General features: G+C 39.7%; 1 protein-coding gene across 1 annotated transcript; it reads right to left on the bottom strand.

The window, feature by feature from the left end:
* Window positions 1-6,364: 6,364 nt before the first annotated feature.
* Window positions 6,365-16,394, bottom strand: LOC133091825 (10 kDa heat shock protein, mitochondrial-like). Its single transcript, XM_061191026.1, has 2 exons — window positions 16,305-16,394; window positions 6,365-6,810 (listed from the first exon to the last, which is right to left on the bottom strand). The coding sequence occupies exons 1-2, from the start codon at window positions 16,392-16,394 to the stop codon at window positions 6,493-6,495; spliced, it is 408 nt and encodes a 135-aa protein (XP_061047009.1). The 3' UTR covers window positions 6,365-6,492.
* Window positions 16,395-19,343: the final 2,949 nt, after the last annotated feature.

Genomic DNA, 19,343 nt, shown 5'->3' with positions numbered 1-19,343 from the left:
TGTGATGTTAAAGTCCCCTACTATGATTGTGTTACTGTCGATTTCCCCTTTTATGGCTGTTAGTATTTGCCTTATGTATTGAGGTCCTCCTATGTTGGGTGCCTAAATATTTACAATTGTTATACCTTCCTCTTGGATCGATCCCTTGATCATTATATAGTGTCCTTCTTTGTCTCTTGTAATAGTCTTTATTTTAAAGTCTATTTTGTCTGATATGAGAATTGCTACTCCAGCTTTCTTTTGATTTCCATTTGCATGGAATATCTTTTTCCATCCCCTCACTTTCAGTGTGTATGTGTCCCTAGGTCTGAAGTGGGTCTCTTGTAGACAGCATATATATGGGTCTTGTTTTTGTATCCATTCAGCCAGTCTGTGTCTTTTGGTGGGAGCATTTAATCCATTTACATTTAAGGTAATTATCGATATGTATGTTCCTATTACCATTTTCTTAAATATTTTGGGTTTGTTATTGTAGGTGTTTTCCTTCTCTTGTGTTTCTTGCCTAGAGAAATTCCTTTAGCATTTGTTGTAAAGCTGGTTTGGTGGTGCTGAACTCTCTCAGCTTTTGCTTGTGTGTAAAGGTTTTAATTTCTCCATCAAATCTGAATGAGATCCTTGCTGGGTAGAGTAACCTTGGTTGTAGGTTTTTCTCCTTCATCACTTTAAGTATATCCTGCCACTCCCTTCTGGCTTGCAGAGTTTCTGCTGAAAGATCAGGTGTTAACCTTATGGGGATTCCCTTGTGTGTTATTTGTTGTTTTTCCCTTGCTGCTTTTAATATGTTTTCTTTATATTTAATTTTTGATAGTTTGATTAATATGTGTCTTGGCGTGTTTCTCCGTGGATTTATCCTGTATGGGACTCTCTGTGCTTCCAGGACTTGATTAACTATTTCCTTTCCCATATTAGGGAAGTTTTCAACTATAATCTCTTCAAATATTTTCTCAGTCCCTTTCTTTTTCTCTTCTTCTTCTGGGACCCCTATGATTCGAATGTTGGTGCGTTTAATGTTGTCCCAGAGGTCTCTGAGACTGTCCTCAGTTCTTTTCATTCTTTTTTCTTTATTCTGCTCTGCAGTAGTTATTTCCACTATTTTATCTTCCAGGTCACTTATCCGTTCTTCTGCCTCAGTTATTCTGCTATTGATCCCGTCTAGAGTATTTTTAATTTCATTTATTGTGTTTTTCATCGTTGCTTGGTTCCTCTTTAGTTCTTCTACGTCCTTTTTAAATGTTTCTTGCATTTTGTCTATTTTATTTCCAAGATTTTGGATCATCTTTACTATCATTATTCTGAATTCTTTTTCAGGTAGACTGCCTATTTCCTCTTCATTTGTTAGGTCTGGTGTGTTTTGACCTTGCTCCTTCACCTGCTGTGTGTTTTTCTGTCTTCTCATTTTGCTTATCTTACTGTGTTTGGGGTCTCCTTTTCACAGGCTGCAGGTTCGTAGTTCCCGTTGTTTTTGGTATCTGTCCCCAGTGGCTAAGGTTGGTTCAGTGGGTTGTGTAGGCTTCCTGGTGGAGGGGACTAGTGCCTGTGTTCTGGTGGATGAGGTTGGATCTTGTCTTTCTGGTGGGCACGTCCACATCTGGTGGTGTGTTTTGGGGTGTCTGTGGCCTTATTATGATTTTAGGCAGCCTCTCTGTTAATGGATGAGGCTGTGTTCCTGTCTTGCTAGTTGTTTGGCATAGGGTGTCCAGCATTGTAGCTTGCTGGTCGTTGAGTGAAGCTGGGTCTTGATGTTGAGATGGAGATCTCTGAGTGATTTTCGCCGTTTGGTATTACGTGGAGCTGGGAGGTCTCTTGTGGACCAGTGTCCTGAAGTTGGCTCTCCCACCTCAGAGGCACAGCCCTGATGCCTGGCTGGAGCACCAAGAGCCTTTCATCCACACGGCTCAGAATAAAAGGGAGAAAAAATAGAAAGAAAGAAAGAAAGAGTATAAAATAAAACAAAATAAAGCTATTATAATAAAAAATAAGAAAAAAATTATTAAGAATAAATTTATTAAGAAAAATTTTAAATATAGATTTATTAATTTTTTATAATAAAAAATAAGGAAAAAATTTATTAAGAAAAAAATTTTTAATTTTTTAAAATAAAAAATATGAAAAAACTTATTAAATTTTTTTTTTAATTTTTAAAAATAGAAAATAAGGAAAAAATTATTAAGAAAACATTTATTAGGAAAAAAAAATTTTTTAAGTAAAAAAAAAAAAAAAAAAAGAAAAGGACGGACCTAAACTTAGGACTAATGGTGAAAGCAAAGCTATACAGACAAAATCTCACCCAGAAGCATACACATATACACTCACAAAAAAAGGAAAAGGAGAAAAATTAATATATCCTGCTCCCAAAGTCCACCTCCTGAATTTGGGATGATTCGTTGTCTATTCAGGTATTCAACAGATGCAGGCACATCAAGTTGTTTGTGGAGCTTTAATCCGCTGCTTCTGAGGCTGCTGGGAGAGATTTCCCTTTCTCTTCTTTGTTCGTACAGTTCCCGGGGTTCAGCTTTGGATTTGGACCCGCCTCCGCATGTAGGTCGCCTGAGGGCGTCTGTTCCCCGCCCAGACAGAATGGGGTTAAAGGAGCAGCTGACTAGGGGGCTCTGGCTCACTCAGGCCGGGGGGGAGGGAGGGGTACGGTTGAGGGGCGAGCCTGCAGCGGCAGAAGCCGACGTGACGTTGCAGCAGCCCGAGGCGCGCCATGCGTTCTCCCGGGGAAGTTGTCCCCGGATCACGGGAGCCTGGCCGTGGCGGGCTGCACCGGCTCCCAGGAGGGGCGGTGTGGAGAGTGACCTGTGCTCGCCCACAGGCTTCTTGGTGGCGGCAGCAGCAGCCTTAGCGTCTCATGCCCGTCTCTGGGGTCCGCGCTGATAGTCGCGGCTCGCGCCCGTCTCTGGAGCTTGTTTAGGCGGCGCTCTGAATCCCCTCTCCTTGCGCGCCGCGAAACAAAGAGACACGAAAAAGTCTCTTGCCTCTTCGGCAGCTGCAGACTTTTTCTCGGGCTCCCTCCCAGCTAGCTGTGGTGCGCTAACCCCTTCAGGCTGTGTTCACGCAGCCAATCCCAGTCCTCTCCCTGCGATCCGACCGAAGCCCGAGCCCCAGCTCCCAGCCCCCGCCCGCCCCTGCGGGTGAGCAGACAAGCCTCTCGGGCTGGTGAGTGCTGCTCGGCGCCGATCCTCTGTGCGGGAATCTCTCCGCTTTGCCCTCCGCACCCCTGTGGCTGCGCTCTCCTCCTTGGCTCCGAAGCTTCCCCCCTCTGCCACCCGCAGTCTCTGCCCATGAAGGGGCTTCCTAGTGTGTGGAAACCTTTCCTCCTTCACAGCTCCCTCCCACTGGTGCAGGTCCCGTCCCTATTCTTTTGTCTCTGTTATTTCTTTTTTCTTTTGCCCTACCCAAGTACGTGGGGATTTTCTTGCCTTTTGGGAGGTCTGACATCTTCTGCCAGCGTTCAGTGGGTGTTCTGTAGGAGCAGTTCCACGTGTAGATGTATTTCTACTGTATCTGTGGGAAGGAAGGTGATCTCCGCGTCTTACTCTTCCGCCATCTTGCCCAGACCCCCTACAGTATTCTCATACTGGAGACTGTGAACTCCCTGAAAGCAAGTATTGGATGTATTTTATCTTATACCCTCCACAGCCCCAGGAGTGTCATACACTTACTGGAAGATCACAAAATGGTTATCAAACAAATGTTGAGATGCTTGTATTTAGAAGGATAATAAAGATAATAATTTGCATGGATATGGTACTTACTACCTTTCAGAGTGCTTTCCATCAATGATCTCATTGATAATTCAGAACTATTCTTTTGGAAGGAAGCAAACAGAATGTTGTATTAGTTAGTTTAATTATTTCTTAAGCTTGTTCCACATTACAGAGGTACCCAATAAAGACATTATTTAAGTAGACCCTAATATTTGTGTTAAGGAAGGACCCAGGTTTTATGGGGCCTGAAGCATGTAGAATTTGGGAGAATTTCATTAAGAACGAGAATACAGGGACTTCCCTGGTGGCACAGTGGTTAATAATCCACCTGCCAATGCAGGGGATGCAGGTTCGAGCCCTGGTCCGGGAAGATCCCACGTGCCTTGGAGCAACTAAGCCCGTGCACCACAATTACTGAGCCTGCACTCTAGAGCCCACGAGCCACAACTACTGAGCCTGCGTGCCACAACTACTGAAGCCCGTGCGCCTAGAACCCGTGCTCTGCAACAAGAGAAGCCACTTCAGTGAGAAGCCCGCACACTGCAACGAAGAGTAGCCCCTGCTCGACGCAACTAAAGTCCCCACGCAGCAACGAAGACCCAACACAGCCATAAATTTAAAAAAAAAAAAAGAAAATTTATTTATAAAAAGGAACAAGAATACAAAATGATGAATAGAAAATTAAGTGCAGTACTGAATACTTATTTAGAAGGAAAAAAGAAGTTGCAAAACTTTTAAAAATTGACAAATGCCTAATTTCCAAATGGGTATTGCTAAAATATAGAAATAAAATGGATATTTGTAGATTAACCTTTTATCCTGTGATTTTGCTTAGCTCACTTACTAGAACTAGTAGATTCCTTCTACTAGAACTAGTAGATTTTGTAGATTCCTTAGGATTTTCTACATAGACCATGTACCCTTTATGAAAAAAAGAATTTTTTTAAATTTCTGTTTTTCCCAACATGAGTGACTTTTAAAATTATTATTATTATTATTTTGCCTTGTTTCACTGGCTAGGATTTTCAGAGAAATGTTGAATAAAAGTGCTGAGGGTGATCATCCTTGCCTTATTCCAAAATTACAGGTAAAGTAGCCAGTCATTCATCACTGAGTATTCTATTGGTGATAGATTTTTTTAGAGATTATCTTTTAGGTTGAAGAAATTCATTTCTATCTACAGTTTATGGAGAGTTCTATCACAAGTGGATATTGAATTTAATAAACCATTCTTTTTTTGCATTTATTGAATTGATCATTTCAGCAGTTTGATTATTATGTGCCTTTGCATGTTTTTCTTCAAGTTTCTCCTGCTTGGGATTCATTGAGTTAGATTTGTGAGTTTAGTACTTTAATCACATTTGGAAAATTTTTATCCATTATTTTTTCAAATATTGTGTTCTGTCACTACTTTATTCTCGCCTTTTGGGGTTCTAATCATTTGTAAGTTTGACTAGATTACTGATGCTCTGCCCACTTATTTTTCCATATTTTTTTTCCTTTTGTCTTTCACTTTGGAAAGTTAATATTTTTATGTCTTCAAATTTACTGATATTTTCTTCTCCAATGTCTAATTTGCTGTTGACCCCATTCCATGTCTTTTTTTTTCCTTTTCAGATATAGTATTTTACATCTCTATATGTACAATTTTTTATGTAACTCCCATTTATTTCCTCATCATGATCATGTTTTCTGTTACCTTCTTAAATATAGAGAGCTTATTTATATTAACTGTTCTAATATTCCTGTCTGCTAGTTTCATCATTTATGTAATTTTTCTGTGTTTCTCTATACTTTGATTTTTATTCTCATTATGAGTCATATTTTCTTGTTTATGTGCATGTCTTGCAATTTGTGATCAGGTACCTGGCATTGTGAATTTATGTTGTTGGTTGATAGATTTTGATTATTCTTTTAAGTAATGTTAGATTTTGTTCAGGTCCATAGTTAATCAATTGTACTTTTTCAAGGGTTAACCTTTGTTTATCAGTATAGAGAACGCTTTAGTCTGAGACTAATTTAACTCCATTACTAAGACAATGCCCTTCTAAGAATTCCATCTGATGACCATGTATTATGAGATCGTCCCACTCTGATGGGAAGACAAACTATTTCAAGCCTTGTGTGAGCTCCAGAATTGTTGTCTATTCCTCTTTGGTATTTTCCCCCTGACCTTGCATATTTTTTTCTTGACTATGTGCAGACCAGTACTCAGCTAAAGGCTCAGTGGAATCCCTCTGCAGAGCTACAGAGCTCTTTCTATATAGAGCTCCCTCTTTTTCACGACTTTGAATGCTATCTCTGTCTTCTCAACGAGGCAATACTGATGATCTTTGTGTGAGTTCTTCCTTCCTGTTCCGTGGGCTGGAAACTGTCTCCGAGCGGTAAGCGGGTGAAAATGTAGGGCTCAGCTTGTTTGTTTCTGATCTCTCAGGCTTCACAGTGCTATGCTGCTTGCTGTCCCATGTCTGAAAATTGTGTCTTCATATATTTATCCATGTTTCTAGTTGTTAAAATGGGGAAAGTAAATCTGGTCTCTGTTATTTCATCTCATAAGAATTTGAAGTCTACAATATTATATTTAATGTATGCGTAGCATTCCATTTTATGGGTACCATAATTTTTTTTTTTTTTTTTTAGTTTGGATATCATTACTTTATTATAAAAGAAACACGGAAATTATTTACAGGATGAAAGATTTCAGAACTTCAGTGGCAGCTTCACGTGATGCCATTGGGGGAACGGGCAGCTTCACGTGATGCCATTTCAGTAGTGACTTATTTTAGTCGACATATTTTCCAAGAATGTCACCATCTCTAAATAAGAAATAATCCTTGTCATCTAGAACTACTTTGGTGCCTCCATATTCTGGGAGAAGAGCTTTATCTCCAACTTTCACACTAACTGGTTGAATCTCTCCACCCTTTCCTTTAGAGACCGATCCAACAGCTACTACCGTTGCTTGCAATACTTTTCCTTGCGATTTTTCTGGAAGCATAATGCCTCCTTTGGTTACAACTTCGGGTGCACTTCTTTCAACTAATACTCGGTCAAAGAGGGGAAGAAACTTTCTAAATGCCTGTCCTGCCCTTCGCCTCCCCTCCCGGAAATTATGGGTACCATAATTTAACTAGCTGCCTGTTGTTGGATATTTACATTTTTCCAATCATAAAAATTCTTATGCATAAATATTATGAAAATTATTATGCATATATATTTCTACATTTGTTTAAATTATTTTAGATGAAATTTCTGGGTCAAAGAATGTAAAAACCAAGACTTTTGGGATAAATTGTATGGCTCTTACTTATCCCATTTGAAATAAGTGCTGGGATTCTTTAGGAACTTACTAAATAGCAGTCTTCTTCAATATTCAATTTTCAAATAAACTGATATATAATACGAAGGAATGCAGTAGGCCACAATAGATCCTTGTTGCCCAGAGAAGGTAAGTTAAATCATGTGAAAGCTAAATGAGCCTGCTAACTGAGCCCAGGGTTAGTAGAATTGCACAGGTACAGATAATGCTGGACCTGGGGGCGGGGGTGGGGAGGCTTCACTATAGGACAGAGTCTGTCTCTGAAGGAGTAATAGGTAGCATGTTCCCAGTAGAGGACCACTGGCAACAGGTTCCCAGGAAGAAGCAGGAAGGAGCTGAGCTAATGATGTTCCAGTTCATTCTTCCCAAATCTATCAAACCGATAAGTCATTCCACTTCCTGGGGCAGTTAAAGTTGTGTAAAAAACACCAGCAGTTACACTAATTAAGGTCTCTCAGTATAGAAGAAAATATCAGGAGGTAGTAAGAAATGTTTCTCTGCTAAAAAGTTAGTAGTTATCAGTAACTTATTATACACCAAGTAACATGTATTGTCTCATTAAATCCTTACCTTAAGGTACCATTTTACAAGAGAGGCCAAAGATCTGTATAGAGGAGGACCTAGACTTACTCAGTAGAGTTCACAGTATTTCTGTGATTTGCAGGCCACCTGAATCAGAAGAACTTAGGTAGCTTTTTAAACTGCAGTAGGAGTACAATTTTCAAAATATGTGGGAAAGTTTAACTTTTATAAGATTTTCATATAACTGAATCTAATTTCTGTCTAGAGCCAATGTTTCCAATGATGACAGAAACATAAATCTACTGACATTCAATTAAACCCAGGAATTCATGGATTATTCTGTCATTGTAAGTTTAAATTTATTCAAATTTAGAGTTCGGCTCTACCCCCTTTTTCTGAGATTGTATCTAAGTTCCATAGTTATTTTTTAATGGTTTCATGGCATCAGAGGTTTGGTCTAAATTGTCCTTCAAGATCCTTGATCTTTGCTGACCAGGAATTTCATGTTCACACCTAATTCTATTCTCTGTCTTCAGGGTTCCTTTTCCTCTAGTTGGGTAAGCTCCATCTTTTCTTGGGCTCAGGGTGGGTGGGAAAATGGGGTGTTATCTGACTCTTCCCCATATCCATTGTCTATGGTATGATCCTTGAATTTTGCCATTCACCATAAGCCTTTTTTCCCCCTTTCAAAGTCATAGGCTCTGTGGAATTAAAATTTCTTTTGAAAAATAGTAATTAGATTCTTGTTTTTATTATTTTTTTTGTCCTGAGGTAATGCTGCTTCTGACTGAATAGGAGAAGAGCAACAAGAAAATTTAGTAATGGGGTGAAAAATGCAGAGAGAAACCTCAGTTGTTATCTCAAAATATTAGCCTCTTTTGTGAAAATGCAGAAGAATATTTTGAATCAAAACCTCTGGGCCTGGGGCCTTGGAATCATCATTTTAACATTTTCCCCAGTTAGGACACTGAACTCAGATGGGTTTCAGAGGATTTCGAGGAGACTGGAGATGATCTAGTAGGTGTCATAATGACATGAAAACTTGGCTGCTCACACTAGACATAAAAATTTCAATTTATTATAATGCCTGTGCTAGAAAATCAAGGAGCCTTCCATAAAGTATTATGTTTTTCCCTCTTATTTCTGCACTTTTCTCTGGAACTTTGCTTTCTTCCTCTGTATATTCAGTCTCATTTACCCAAGACTCCACTCCCTCCCTGTCCTAGATGTGGGGAGTGGGTGTGAATGGGTGGGAAGAGTAATAGTTATTGGGCATCTATGATGTTCCTGAAACTTTATATGATCTCAGTTAATCTGTACAACATTCAGTTAATTCTCAGAAAGGTTAAATAAATTGCTCAATATTGCACAGGTAGCAGGTGGCAGATCTGGGATTAAAATCCAAGCCCATCTTGTATCAAAACTGGGCTTTAATTACTTCACTTTGCTGCTTTCCTTGATTAGAGGCGTTAGTGATGCCCCCGATTCCCTCATCATCAACATCTCTCCTACTTCCCAGCCATATGGAAGGCCTAATCCTCACTTTTTCTTTTTCCCATACTAATTATCAGAACGAGTCTGTAAAAGAAATTTTATATGTTGTATTGCCTTTTCTGTTTTAGATTTCCAATGATAGTACTCTTGTTTATATGGCAATTTACAAAGTGCACTATAAAGTCATGATTTAAGGCATCTTGATTAATCCTGATGTGGGTTTGAAGCTCAGGCTAACACTTGTGTGGACAAGTTAACCTCGGAAATCCCCACAGTTCTCTTTTTTTCAATTTCTGTGTTAGGATCCATTTCACAGAGTTTAAAAAACAAACACAATATTTCTTCATCTGAATGAACTTCTTCAGGTCTAAGGTGTCTAAAGCTTCCCTTTGTGTGAGGTTATCTTTCTTAATGGCATTTTGGTTCAGAGTGGTTGAATTGCAAATTGTTAAGAGAAGACATAGGACAAGGACATGAGAAGTGAGGGGAGAAATTTCCAGAGAGAAGAAGGGACGGGGACAGTTGTTAATTGCCTTTTGCCCCGTTGGCTCTTTCAGATTCCCCAAGGCCCAGCATCCTTTAATACACAGCCTCACCTTTTTCTTGGTGTCAGGTGGGTGCGACTGGCTGCATCCAAGGACTCTCCTGTTTGTGCAGCCTGCTGTGCTGATGCACTTGCCTTTCTCTCTCTTTACATCTCTGGAAAGTGTAAGTGTATTCATATACTTCTTGATGTGCTCCAGGGTATTATATTATTATATTTAAAACATATATATATCAAAAGCATTTTCCCCTTAATAAATAAAGGAGGGACTTCCCGGGTGGCACAGTGGTTAAGAATCCACCTGCCAATGCAGGGGACATGAGTTCGATCCCTGGTCTGGGAAGGTCCCACATGCCATGGAACAACTAAGCCCGTGAGCCACAGCTACTGAGCCCACGTGCCACAGGTACTGAAGCCCGCATGCCTAGAGCCCATGCTCTGCAACGAGAGAAGCTACCACAATGAGAAGCCCGCGCACTGCAATGAAGAGTAGCCCCCACTTGCTGCAACTAGAGAAAGCCCACGCGCAGCAACAAAGACCCAACGCAGCCAAAAATAAATAAATAAATAAATAAATAAATAAAATTTTTAAAAAAATGAATAAACGAAGGAAAGTGTGAATTCAGTTATTCTTTGAAGACATTAAATCTATATACCGGGGGTGCCATTAGCATAAAAATCGTCCTCTTGAGCCCCCCTTAGCTGGATAGTGTGGATTGTGCCATGGCAGCATTTAAACTTGTCAGTTAAAATGATCTCAGTCTCTTGGTTTTAAGCAGCACCATGTTATATAACTCCTCAGACAGTCCAAAGTTCAGCTTTCTATGACTCCTCCTCTCCTATCCTACTTGAAAGATATCTGGATTCAAGAGGGCTTATGTGTCCTTATGGTCATGGGACAAAAGATTGTGTTCTCCCTGGGTTCTGGGCAACACCCTTTGTCCCTCCTCATCATAGGGACCCTTATGGAATCACTTGCAGAAGTCTGAGGCTAGTGAAACTTGTTGTCTAGACTCTTGGTGTGGCCAAGGCACTGTGATCTTCCACTTAAAGAAATGCCTCCACCTGAGCTCTTGGTGGCATTGCTGGTCCTCAGCAGCCTCAACAATGATGTCACCTCATTTCTCATCTCACCCTAGTAGGTCTTCTGGGCCTCAACTCAGTTACATCACATCAGAATTTCTAAATGTCTGACAAGATTCACAGAGGAAGACTCAAAAGGTACTATTTCTTGCCCCTTTTTTTGTGCCTAAGTGTCACATCAGTTTCTAATCTCTACCAGATATCCTGTGTTGATGATGGGCAAATTAGGTGATGATGTGCCAGAATTCCAAATGAAAAAGGGAAGAAACTTTTTTTAAAATAAATTTTTAAAAAAATTTATTTATTTATTTAGGCTGTGCCGGGTCTTAGTTGCGTCATGCAGTATCTTCAAGGCGGCATGTGGGCTTCTTAGTTGCGACATGCAAACTCTTATTTGCGGCATGCATGCGGGATCTAGTTTCCCGACCAGGGATCGAACCCGGGCCCCCTGCATTGGGAGCGCAGAATCTTACCCGCTGGACCACCAGGGAAGTCCCAGGAAGAAACTTTTTACTTCCCGTTCTGTTTACTAGTATATCTTAATATGCATTCCTCCCCAGAAGCAGCACTAGAAACAAATATTTGAGTGCACATATTTGGGAGAGGATCTATGGAAACGCTGGTAGGGAATTAAGGAAGTGAGACCAGGAAGGGAATAAAACCAATAAAGAGTGCATTATTAAGCAACTTAAGATGTGATTTGAAACAGAGTAGAACATAAGCCTCAGAGTTATCTGTTCCAAGGTAGCGGGGAGTTGGAATACTTATATACCACGTCCACTGGTCATTAACTGAGGGTTGATCTTATGGGGTATTCATTTTCAAGATCTCTGTCTGCTGTGTGTGGAGGCAGAGCAGGCTTTGATGGCCAGAGAAAGCCATCAGGCAAAGAGATGAAGGTGCTGTAGTTGGAAGTCAGGCTGGCATGCACAGATGGTAAGGGCTAGGGGATATGGCTGAGGCATCAACAGCATCTGCTTCAGTCTACTCCTGACACCACTTAGATACACTCATGACCCATGATGAGTTTACTCGCTTCTCTCACTGATTCTTCAAATTTGTGGCTGGTCACAGCTTAAAAAAAAACACAAAACAATACTAAAACCCCCAATAGTAAAAGTTACTATACTACCTGATTTTCATTATCAATCACTATATTGGTTGATGTCAACCAATACAGTGATTGATAATGATAATCAGGTAGTATAGTAACTTTTCTCTGTCTGAAACAACATAGGTGGCAGCTGCAGCTTTAAGTTTATAGAAAAACTTAACCATATCTCCTGGTAGAAGGATTCGCCCTCCCCTCCCCCACCCAGGGAATGAGGCATCTAGTTCTATAGAGTTTAAAAGTGTGGAATGGGCAGCACAGCTTCCCTCAAATGAGTCACTAGGAATAATGGTGTGAGAGGCCATTCCTACTTCACTTTTTGGTAGTGAATTCAGCACCATATAATGGCCATTGTTTCAAAGTATATAGCCCATCCTGAAGGACAGCACCTAGCGTTGCAAGGTGTCAACCCTAGTTAGCAATTGGCTTTACCTTTAAGAGGTCATTCCGATGGTCTATCAGGCTTGCAGCTTTCTGGCTGATGCTGTATAGGGTAGGATAGGGGATCCAGTGATCACGTATTTACTTCTTTCATTTTAAAATGTTTACATTGTACTAGTATTATCTCAGTCTTTGTATCCAACAGCCGTGTAAATATTTGGGTATTCTACTTTTTATGTGTAAAATTTCTCGTAAGTTGTTATAGGTCACTCTGGGGAAGTGTAAAGGGGATCACTATTGTATATACTTGTAGTGTGAAGGTCCTTCCTCAAGGAGATTGAATTCCCTTTTGATCAATGGCCTCTGGGTCTGAGAACTGGCCGAGATCTTGGAACTGGATGAAGCATCATGGCATTTAATTGTAGTAACTGACACCAATCTTCTGCTTTCTTGCTCTTGATCTTTTTCGGTTATACAGGTGAAGCAATACCCTGTCAAGTTTGTCTCTTGGAACTCCAAGGTCTACTAGCTGTTGCCATATGGTCTCCATGGGAAAGGTCCCCTCACTGTCATCCCATCTTTGCTGCCTATGTCCATCTTACTTCAGGAAGTTAAGTGCTACCACCTGGCCTCTCCTATTTTGGAATTCTGTCTTCCCCATTGAAAGTAGAGAACCCAGTGACTAAAAAAGGATAGCCATTCTACTCAATGACGCTGGTGACTTCCTCATTGCATTAACAACGGGAGTATCCTTTGGGCCCTCCTGAGGAACATAGCTGATGATCTCTGGTCATACATAAAAAATCCATTGTAACATGTTCATTTCTCTGAGCCTTTTGCCTCCATCATAAATACTTTGCCAAGGCAATTCTATTTCATTTACTATAGGCCACCATCATCTCCACATTTCAAAGAGCTATCCCAGCAACATTCTAGGATTGGCTCAACGCATCTTTGTTCCCAGTGTCCTGAGTCATGAGAGAGTGACTGTAGATCAAAACTCAAGACTCAAAGCTGCTTTATATCTGCTTTATATCCTATACTCTCAGATCCATTCTTGGGCATGTTTTCTTGGTTCCTATGGTAACGAATTATTCAGGTTCTGTGGCTTTTTTGGTAAATAACCTCTTTCTTTCCAGCAGAGACAGTACTTCCCTAATTTAAGCTGGACTGAAAGTTGTTCCTGATTATTGTTCTAAAATAGTGGTTCTGAGAGTGTGGTGTCCAGACCAGCAGCATTAGCATCACCTAGGAATTTGTTAGCAATACAAACTCCCAAGTCCCATTCCAGACCTACTGAATCAGAAACTCTGGGGGATGGTAGCTCAATAATCTGTGATTTAACAAGTACTCCAGGTGATACTGTTGCATGTTGAAATTTGAGAACCACTCATCTAAAAGCAGTGAGCAGCAGTGGGGGCAGATCTTGAGGAATGTAGACACCGTCTTGTGAGACATCTGCCTTAGGTAAGGACTCTTCATAGTCTCCAGGCAAGGAGAGGTTGTGATCCTCTAACAAGGAGGAGAGAGTTGCTTTTGCTACCAAGTTTTAGAGAATTCAGTGGTTCAAAATTCTTATGTGTATAAACCAGGATGTTCTTGTTCCAGATTTTAAGTCCCCTTCTTCCCTATCAGGGCAACACATTTAGCACAGGGACTTGCCAGGGGATTGTAAATTCAGCTTTTATTTGTAATGGCTACTTTCCTAATAAGATCCATAGCCTGATTTTCAGCACAGTCTGCCTTCTGGCTGCTTAAGAGGAGAGTCTCTCTCTCTCTCTCTCTTTTTTTAATATTTATTTATTTATTTGTCTGCACTGGGTCTTAGTTGTGGCCCACAGGATCTTTTAGTTGCAGCATGGGGGATCTTTAGTTGAGGCATGTTGACTTTTAGTTGCGGCATGCGGGATCTAGTTCCCTGACCAGGGATCGAATCTGGGCTCCCTGCATTGGGAGCGTGGAGTCTTAGCTACTGGACCACCAGGGAAGTCTGAGGAGAGTCTCTTTAAATACTGCCATAACAGACCAGTGGCTTTCACACTGTTTTGAGTTGAGAGCCCCCTGGTATGACTGTGATTTTCTTCCTTCATCACCTTGATGACACAGCAACACACAAGTCCACAGGTATTATCATTACCACCGTCCCTTTACCTCTCAAAACCCAGAGATGTTGCATAAGCCAGTGCTCCTCTTCCACATGAATCCCATCCCAATTCACCATAGCTGTGACTCTAATTGTGTTGTTACAGTACTGTTGGACTTACCACCATCTCATTGCTTAGTCTTAGTTTGAGTTCCTCCAGAAGAGAATTCTAAGACAAAGATCCAATTTCATGCAGATTTAACAACTCCCATCTCATTGCCCAGAATTGTGTCACATGGCCTAATTGTACTGATGACTATTCATTGAGTGTTTATTTTCCTACCCACTATAATGGGAAACAGTAAGAGAGAAAGGCAATAGAAGTGGATATTGACTCAGCCAAACAGCAATGTTTGCCCCAGAAAGTATATAAAAAACATTACATACAAACATGCACACTCATACATGTCTGAAAATGCACATGTATTTTGTTCTAGCTTCTGTTCATATAACAATGTACATCTTTTAAAGTGTAGAATGAGGAGCAGGATGATGGTAAAGGAGGTGGTAGAAATTACAGAAAGTGGTATATCCATCTATATTTAGGAGAAGGGCTGGAGACGGTGGATGTGCTCTGCAATGCCAGCAATGATTTGTGGGGTTGGAGAAGTTCCATATAGACTTCCTTCTTCACTTAAAAGAATTTTTAAACAGGAAAAGGTTTAGAGTGCAAAGTCTTTGCGCAATAGATCACCAAGAAGCTGCTAAATCACAGAGAAAAAATGGAATGCTCAGAACTATCAGAAACAGAGAAGGTACACATAAAGATTGCTCAACAGTGTTTAATGACCAGAAATGAGTTTGAATTTCTACAATTCTGCAGACTTGGTTGCTTAGGCTAAATCAGGAACATATTCATGTCCTTTTTTAGGAAACAGGTGAGGTTTACCTACCTGGTTGCCTTTCATTTAGTGAGAGTTCTTAGTGGTTTGCAAAACCTCATTTATAAAAAGTGAAATAACACAAAGTAATGTTAAAAATGATGTTAAGTTAGAAAAATAAATTTGAAACTTGACTCTAAAAAGGAAAACTTTTTTCCATATCTTTCTTTAAAATTTAATAACAGTATTAGCACTCTTTCCTACAACAGCACAAATGTATGTACTTCTCATGCTTAGAATTTTGTTTCTGACACTCTTTGCCACTGACGGAATCATAACTCCTTTGACAGTGGCTGTTTCAATGTCTTAAAGCAGGAAAAGGATTAGAAACAGCAGGTCTAAAGCATATAGTTTTTGTTAGAGAGTAAAAATATTTTTAAGAATGTCATGGGATGAAGAGTAAAAGGATAAAGAAACTAATGAAGTTCAAGTTATGAAAATTTGAGCTTTAAACACAGTAATAATTATTATTAATTGACATAAATTGAATGTGTGAAAGCCTATGAATTCATAATGACATGCCAAAAAGTTATAACTGTGAAAATCTTGAAAACATAAAAAGGATGAGAATATAGCAGAATAGGGTTTTTAAAAAATTATTTTAATAAGTAGAGAAAAGCTTTGTTCCTTTTATTATGCATATGAATTTTACAAATTATAGTTGTTTCTTTCTCTCTGAGTAAATAGAGAGAGTGAATACAGAGAACAGTAAGTAAAACAAATGATCAGTCCTGGTGTTTAACCATAATACTGATGTATAACCAGAAGTCATACAAAATAACCAAGTAGAAAGAGGCTTCACCTGTGTATACTGAGATGACAGATAAGCCAAATGTTCTACAAAGGAGATTTACCTTCACATAATTTACTCTTTAGCTGGGTGATGAGACTTTTAGATGGCTCTACTAATTATAGTGATACAGCTAAGATATAAATACCTTTCCAATTGTTGTAGGTAGCCTTCTAGGATGATCCTTGCCTCCTAGTATTTATATCCTTGTGTGATCCCCCTCCTTTGAGTGAGGGCCTTGCCTAGTCACTCACATCTAATGAAGAGAAAAAGCAAACGTGACGGGATATCACTTCCTGGATTAGGTTTTGAAAAGACTTACTTACATCATCACTGTCTCTTTCTGGCTTTATTGGCTTGCTTTCTCTGATGAGGCCAGCTGCCTCAGTTGTGAGTTTCCCTATGGAGAAGCCCATGTAGCAGGAGACTGAGGGTAACTTCTAGCTAACAGTCAGTGAAGAACTGAGATCCTTGATCTGACAGCCAGGAGAGACTGAATTCTACCAACAGCCAAATGAATGGGCATGGGACCTCATTGAGGTTGAGTTCTGTGATAACAGTATCCCTGCATGATGCCTTGATTGCAGGCTTATGAGAGACCCTGAGCCACAGAACCAGCCAAGCCATGCCCAGATTCCTGACCCTCAGGAACTGTGGTAATAAATGGTGGTGTTGAAAGCCACTAAGTTTTAGAATAATTTGTTATGTGGCAACAGATAATTAATACACCAACAATGATAATGCCAGAGAAATGAAGTTTAGGTGCATCCTTGTCCCATGTCTCAATCAGGAATCTATTGGTAGACAACCCAGAGTTTACTACCTAGACTAGAGACAACTCTTTCCTTCTGTTGAGATTTCTGAGGTATGTTTGCTAAACTCACTGTAAACCATATACAAGAGGAAGAAGAATATGCATTAGGATAAGAATAGAATAATAAAAAATGGAAGAATTTTAAATACCGGAAAAATTTAGCTGGTTTTAGTGTAAGTGTAATAAATTCAAATCACTGTTACTTTGTGCATGTGTTTTGTCTAAGACATTAATAGATTCTAATATAGCTTAAGGCATTAAGAGATTCTAATATAGTAGATTGCAATATAGTAATATTAAGAAATTCTAATACTAGTAGATTTAAGTCGAGTTTTAGAATAGTTTGAATAAATATAGTCAGTGTTCAGATGTTTGGGAAAATGTTGATTTATTAGTTATGTAAGTAGTATAGAAATTTACAAAAATGTTAATTTTTATTTCTGAAAGATTATTACATGTTTAATGATTTTACTGGATAAATAAATTGGACATTAGGAATACTCTGCTTGATACAATAAAGCTTCTTGGACACTAAAGGATCTATCAATATTGGCTATTAATTTTGAGAGACTTCTAAAATTTTAAATACCTATGAACTGTTTACGACTCATCTAGCTTTCTTCCCCCATTATAAATGAGAATGACTTCTAATGACTTTTAATGTTACACTTTCATTTCTTTGTAACCCAGATTCATATCTAAGATAATTTCTGAATTATCTTTTAATGGTCATTATTGAAACTAGATAATATTAACTGTTGGTCAAAAATCAAATATGAGTTTCTTGGATATTGGGTATATTATTGAACTGGTTATTGCTGGGTGACTAAGGCCCAATCCTACTGGAGATCCTCTGCAGAATCATGTAAAATATACATAAACTTTTCTCTCCAAAATACAGGAAGCCAAAACTTTTATCCAATGACTGTCCCCATTTGGTTGAGGGTTAATCCTTGGGGATCCTTGCATTTCTGGCTGCCCAGGAGCTCTAATTCAAATGAAAGAACTCAGAATAACTCATTCTTGAGTTAATAGTGGCCTGTAATTACATTGTAATCTCCCATGTTATGCTCAAATTCACCTTATCAAATAGTTTCTTTTTCTGACAGAAACAAGAAGTAGGCAATGGCAAGGGTTGTAGGAGATTGTATGATATTTCAGATAGTGACAGATCCAGAGAAACAGCTTCCCAATCTGTTGGGTGTGGATATTTTGCCTTCTCCCCATTCCTGAAGTCTCATTCTACGTGGAAGGTATTTAATTAGTGTGACATTCATGCCTTCTGCCCGTGCCCTTACCCTTCCCTTAGAGAGGAAAGAGTGACTTATCTGATAGTTGAGTTTGGGAGGAGAAGCTAGGCAAGCATAGTTTACCTCTCAACCCTCCTTTCTCTTGGGATCCTGCTGTACAGAAACACACACACACACACACAAGCAGTTTGACTCCTCCTGGGGTAAGTTGTACAGAGCAGGCCTCTCCACTCAGGGATACCTGTGCTGGTAATTTCCCCTGTGGTTGAATGGGTGAACATAAGGAAAGCCCCTGGCCTGTCAACTAGTCTAAATAAAGTGCTATTTTGACTTCTGGCTGCTTGATTCCTATTGGTTTTCCTCCTAATTAGTCCAAAATATGGTTATGGAAACAAGGGTATTATCTATTATTCCCACCCCAATATTGTCCTACCTTCAAATCAGAGACAGTTTGAAATTTCCCGACAGACTTTCCTTTTTGTACGGAGCAACTTACATACGACAACAGATGTAATGTTACGTAACTGCTTGAGGTGAATGTACTTCCTCTTCCACAAATCTTACGTCTACAGTTAGATTTGCATTTTTTTAAGAAATCAGGCATATATTTCACAACTTTGTTAGAATTGTGGTATACTTTTAGTCATTCTATGATTTCATTTCCTTACAAAATCCATTCTTTTGGACATTCTTAATGGACAAAAGTTATTTTTCTTTAATTTGTTAATAACATTCATGCTGCCCGTGGTTAACGTTGTTAATTGTTACCATAATAAATCGCCTTTTTTTCCAGGTATTAAACTGGACTGCTCAATGACAAGTGTTTGATAAATCTGATGTACAGATACTGTGCTAATTTGGGTTCCCTTAAAGCAGAGACCGAGACAAGGGTGCCGCTACTTTATTTGACTGGGGGTGGGGAGGGGTTCTGGTTAGAAGTTAGGAGAATGAGGCAGGGAAGCGGGGAGAGTCTACAAAGGGTGTCAGTATTCCCGAGTTGGTTGCTGCTTTGTGTAACTAGAGCTCAGTTCTATTGGGAATCCTCTGAGGAACCAAGTAGAATGCACTCAGAATTGTTTCTCCAGAGGATGGGAGACCAAGAGGCCAGGTCATCTGTCTAGTGACTCTCCTTCTCAGTTGATTGAGGGTTGTCCTTGGGAGAATTAACTCCCCCCAACTTCTGGGCTGCCCCTTGTGCAGGCAGAATGAAGAAAGGTGGAGTGATACAGCAGGGACTTGAGGGGGCTGGGGATACTTGCAGCAGGCACAGGATCTGTCCAGCACAGTGTCAGCTGACACCC

The sequence above is a fragment of the Eubalaena glacialis genome, chromosome 5, assembly GCF_028564815.1.
Source record: "Eubalaena glacialis isolate mEubGla1 chromosome 5, mEubGla1.1.hap2.+ XY, whole genome shotgun sequence".
NCBI lineage: Eukaryota > Metazoa > Chordata > Mammalia > Artiodactyla > Balaenidae > Eubalaena > Eubalaena glacialis.
The sequence above is the reverse complement of the archived record's forward strand: the minus strand, read 5'-3'. Positions and strand labels throughout refer to the sequence as shown.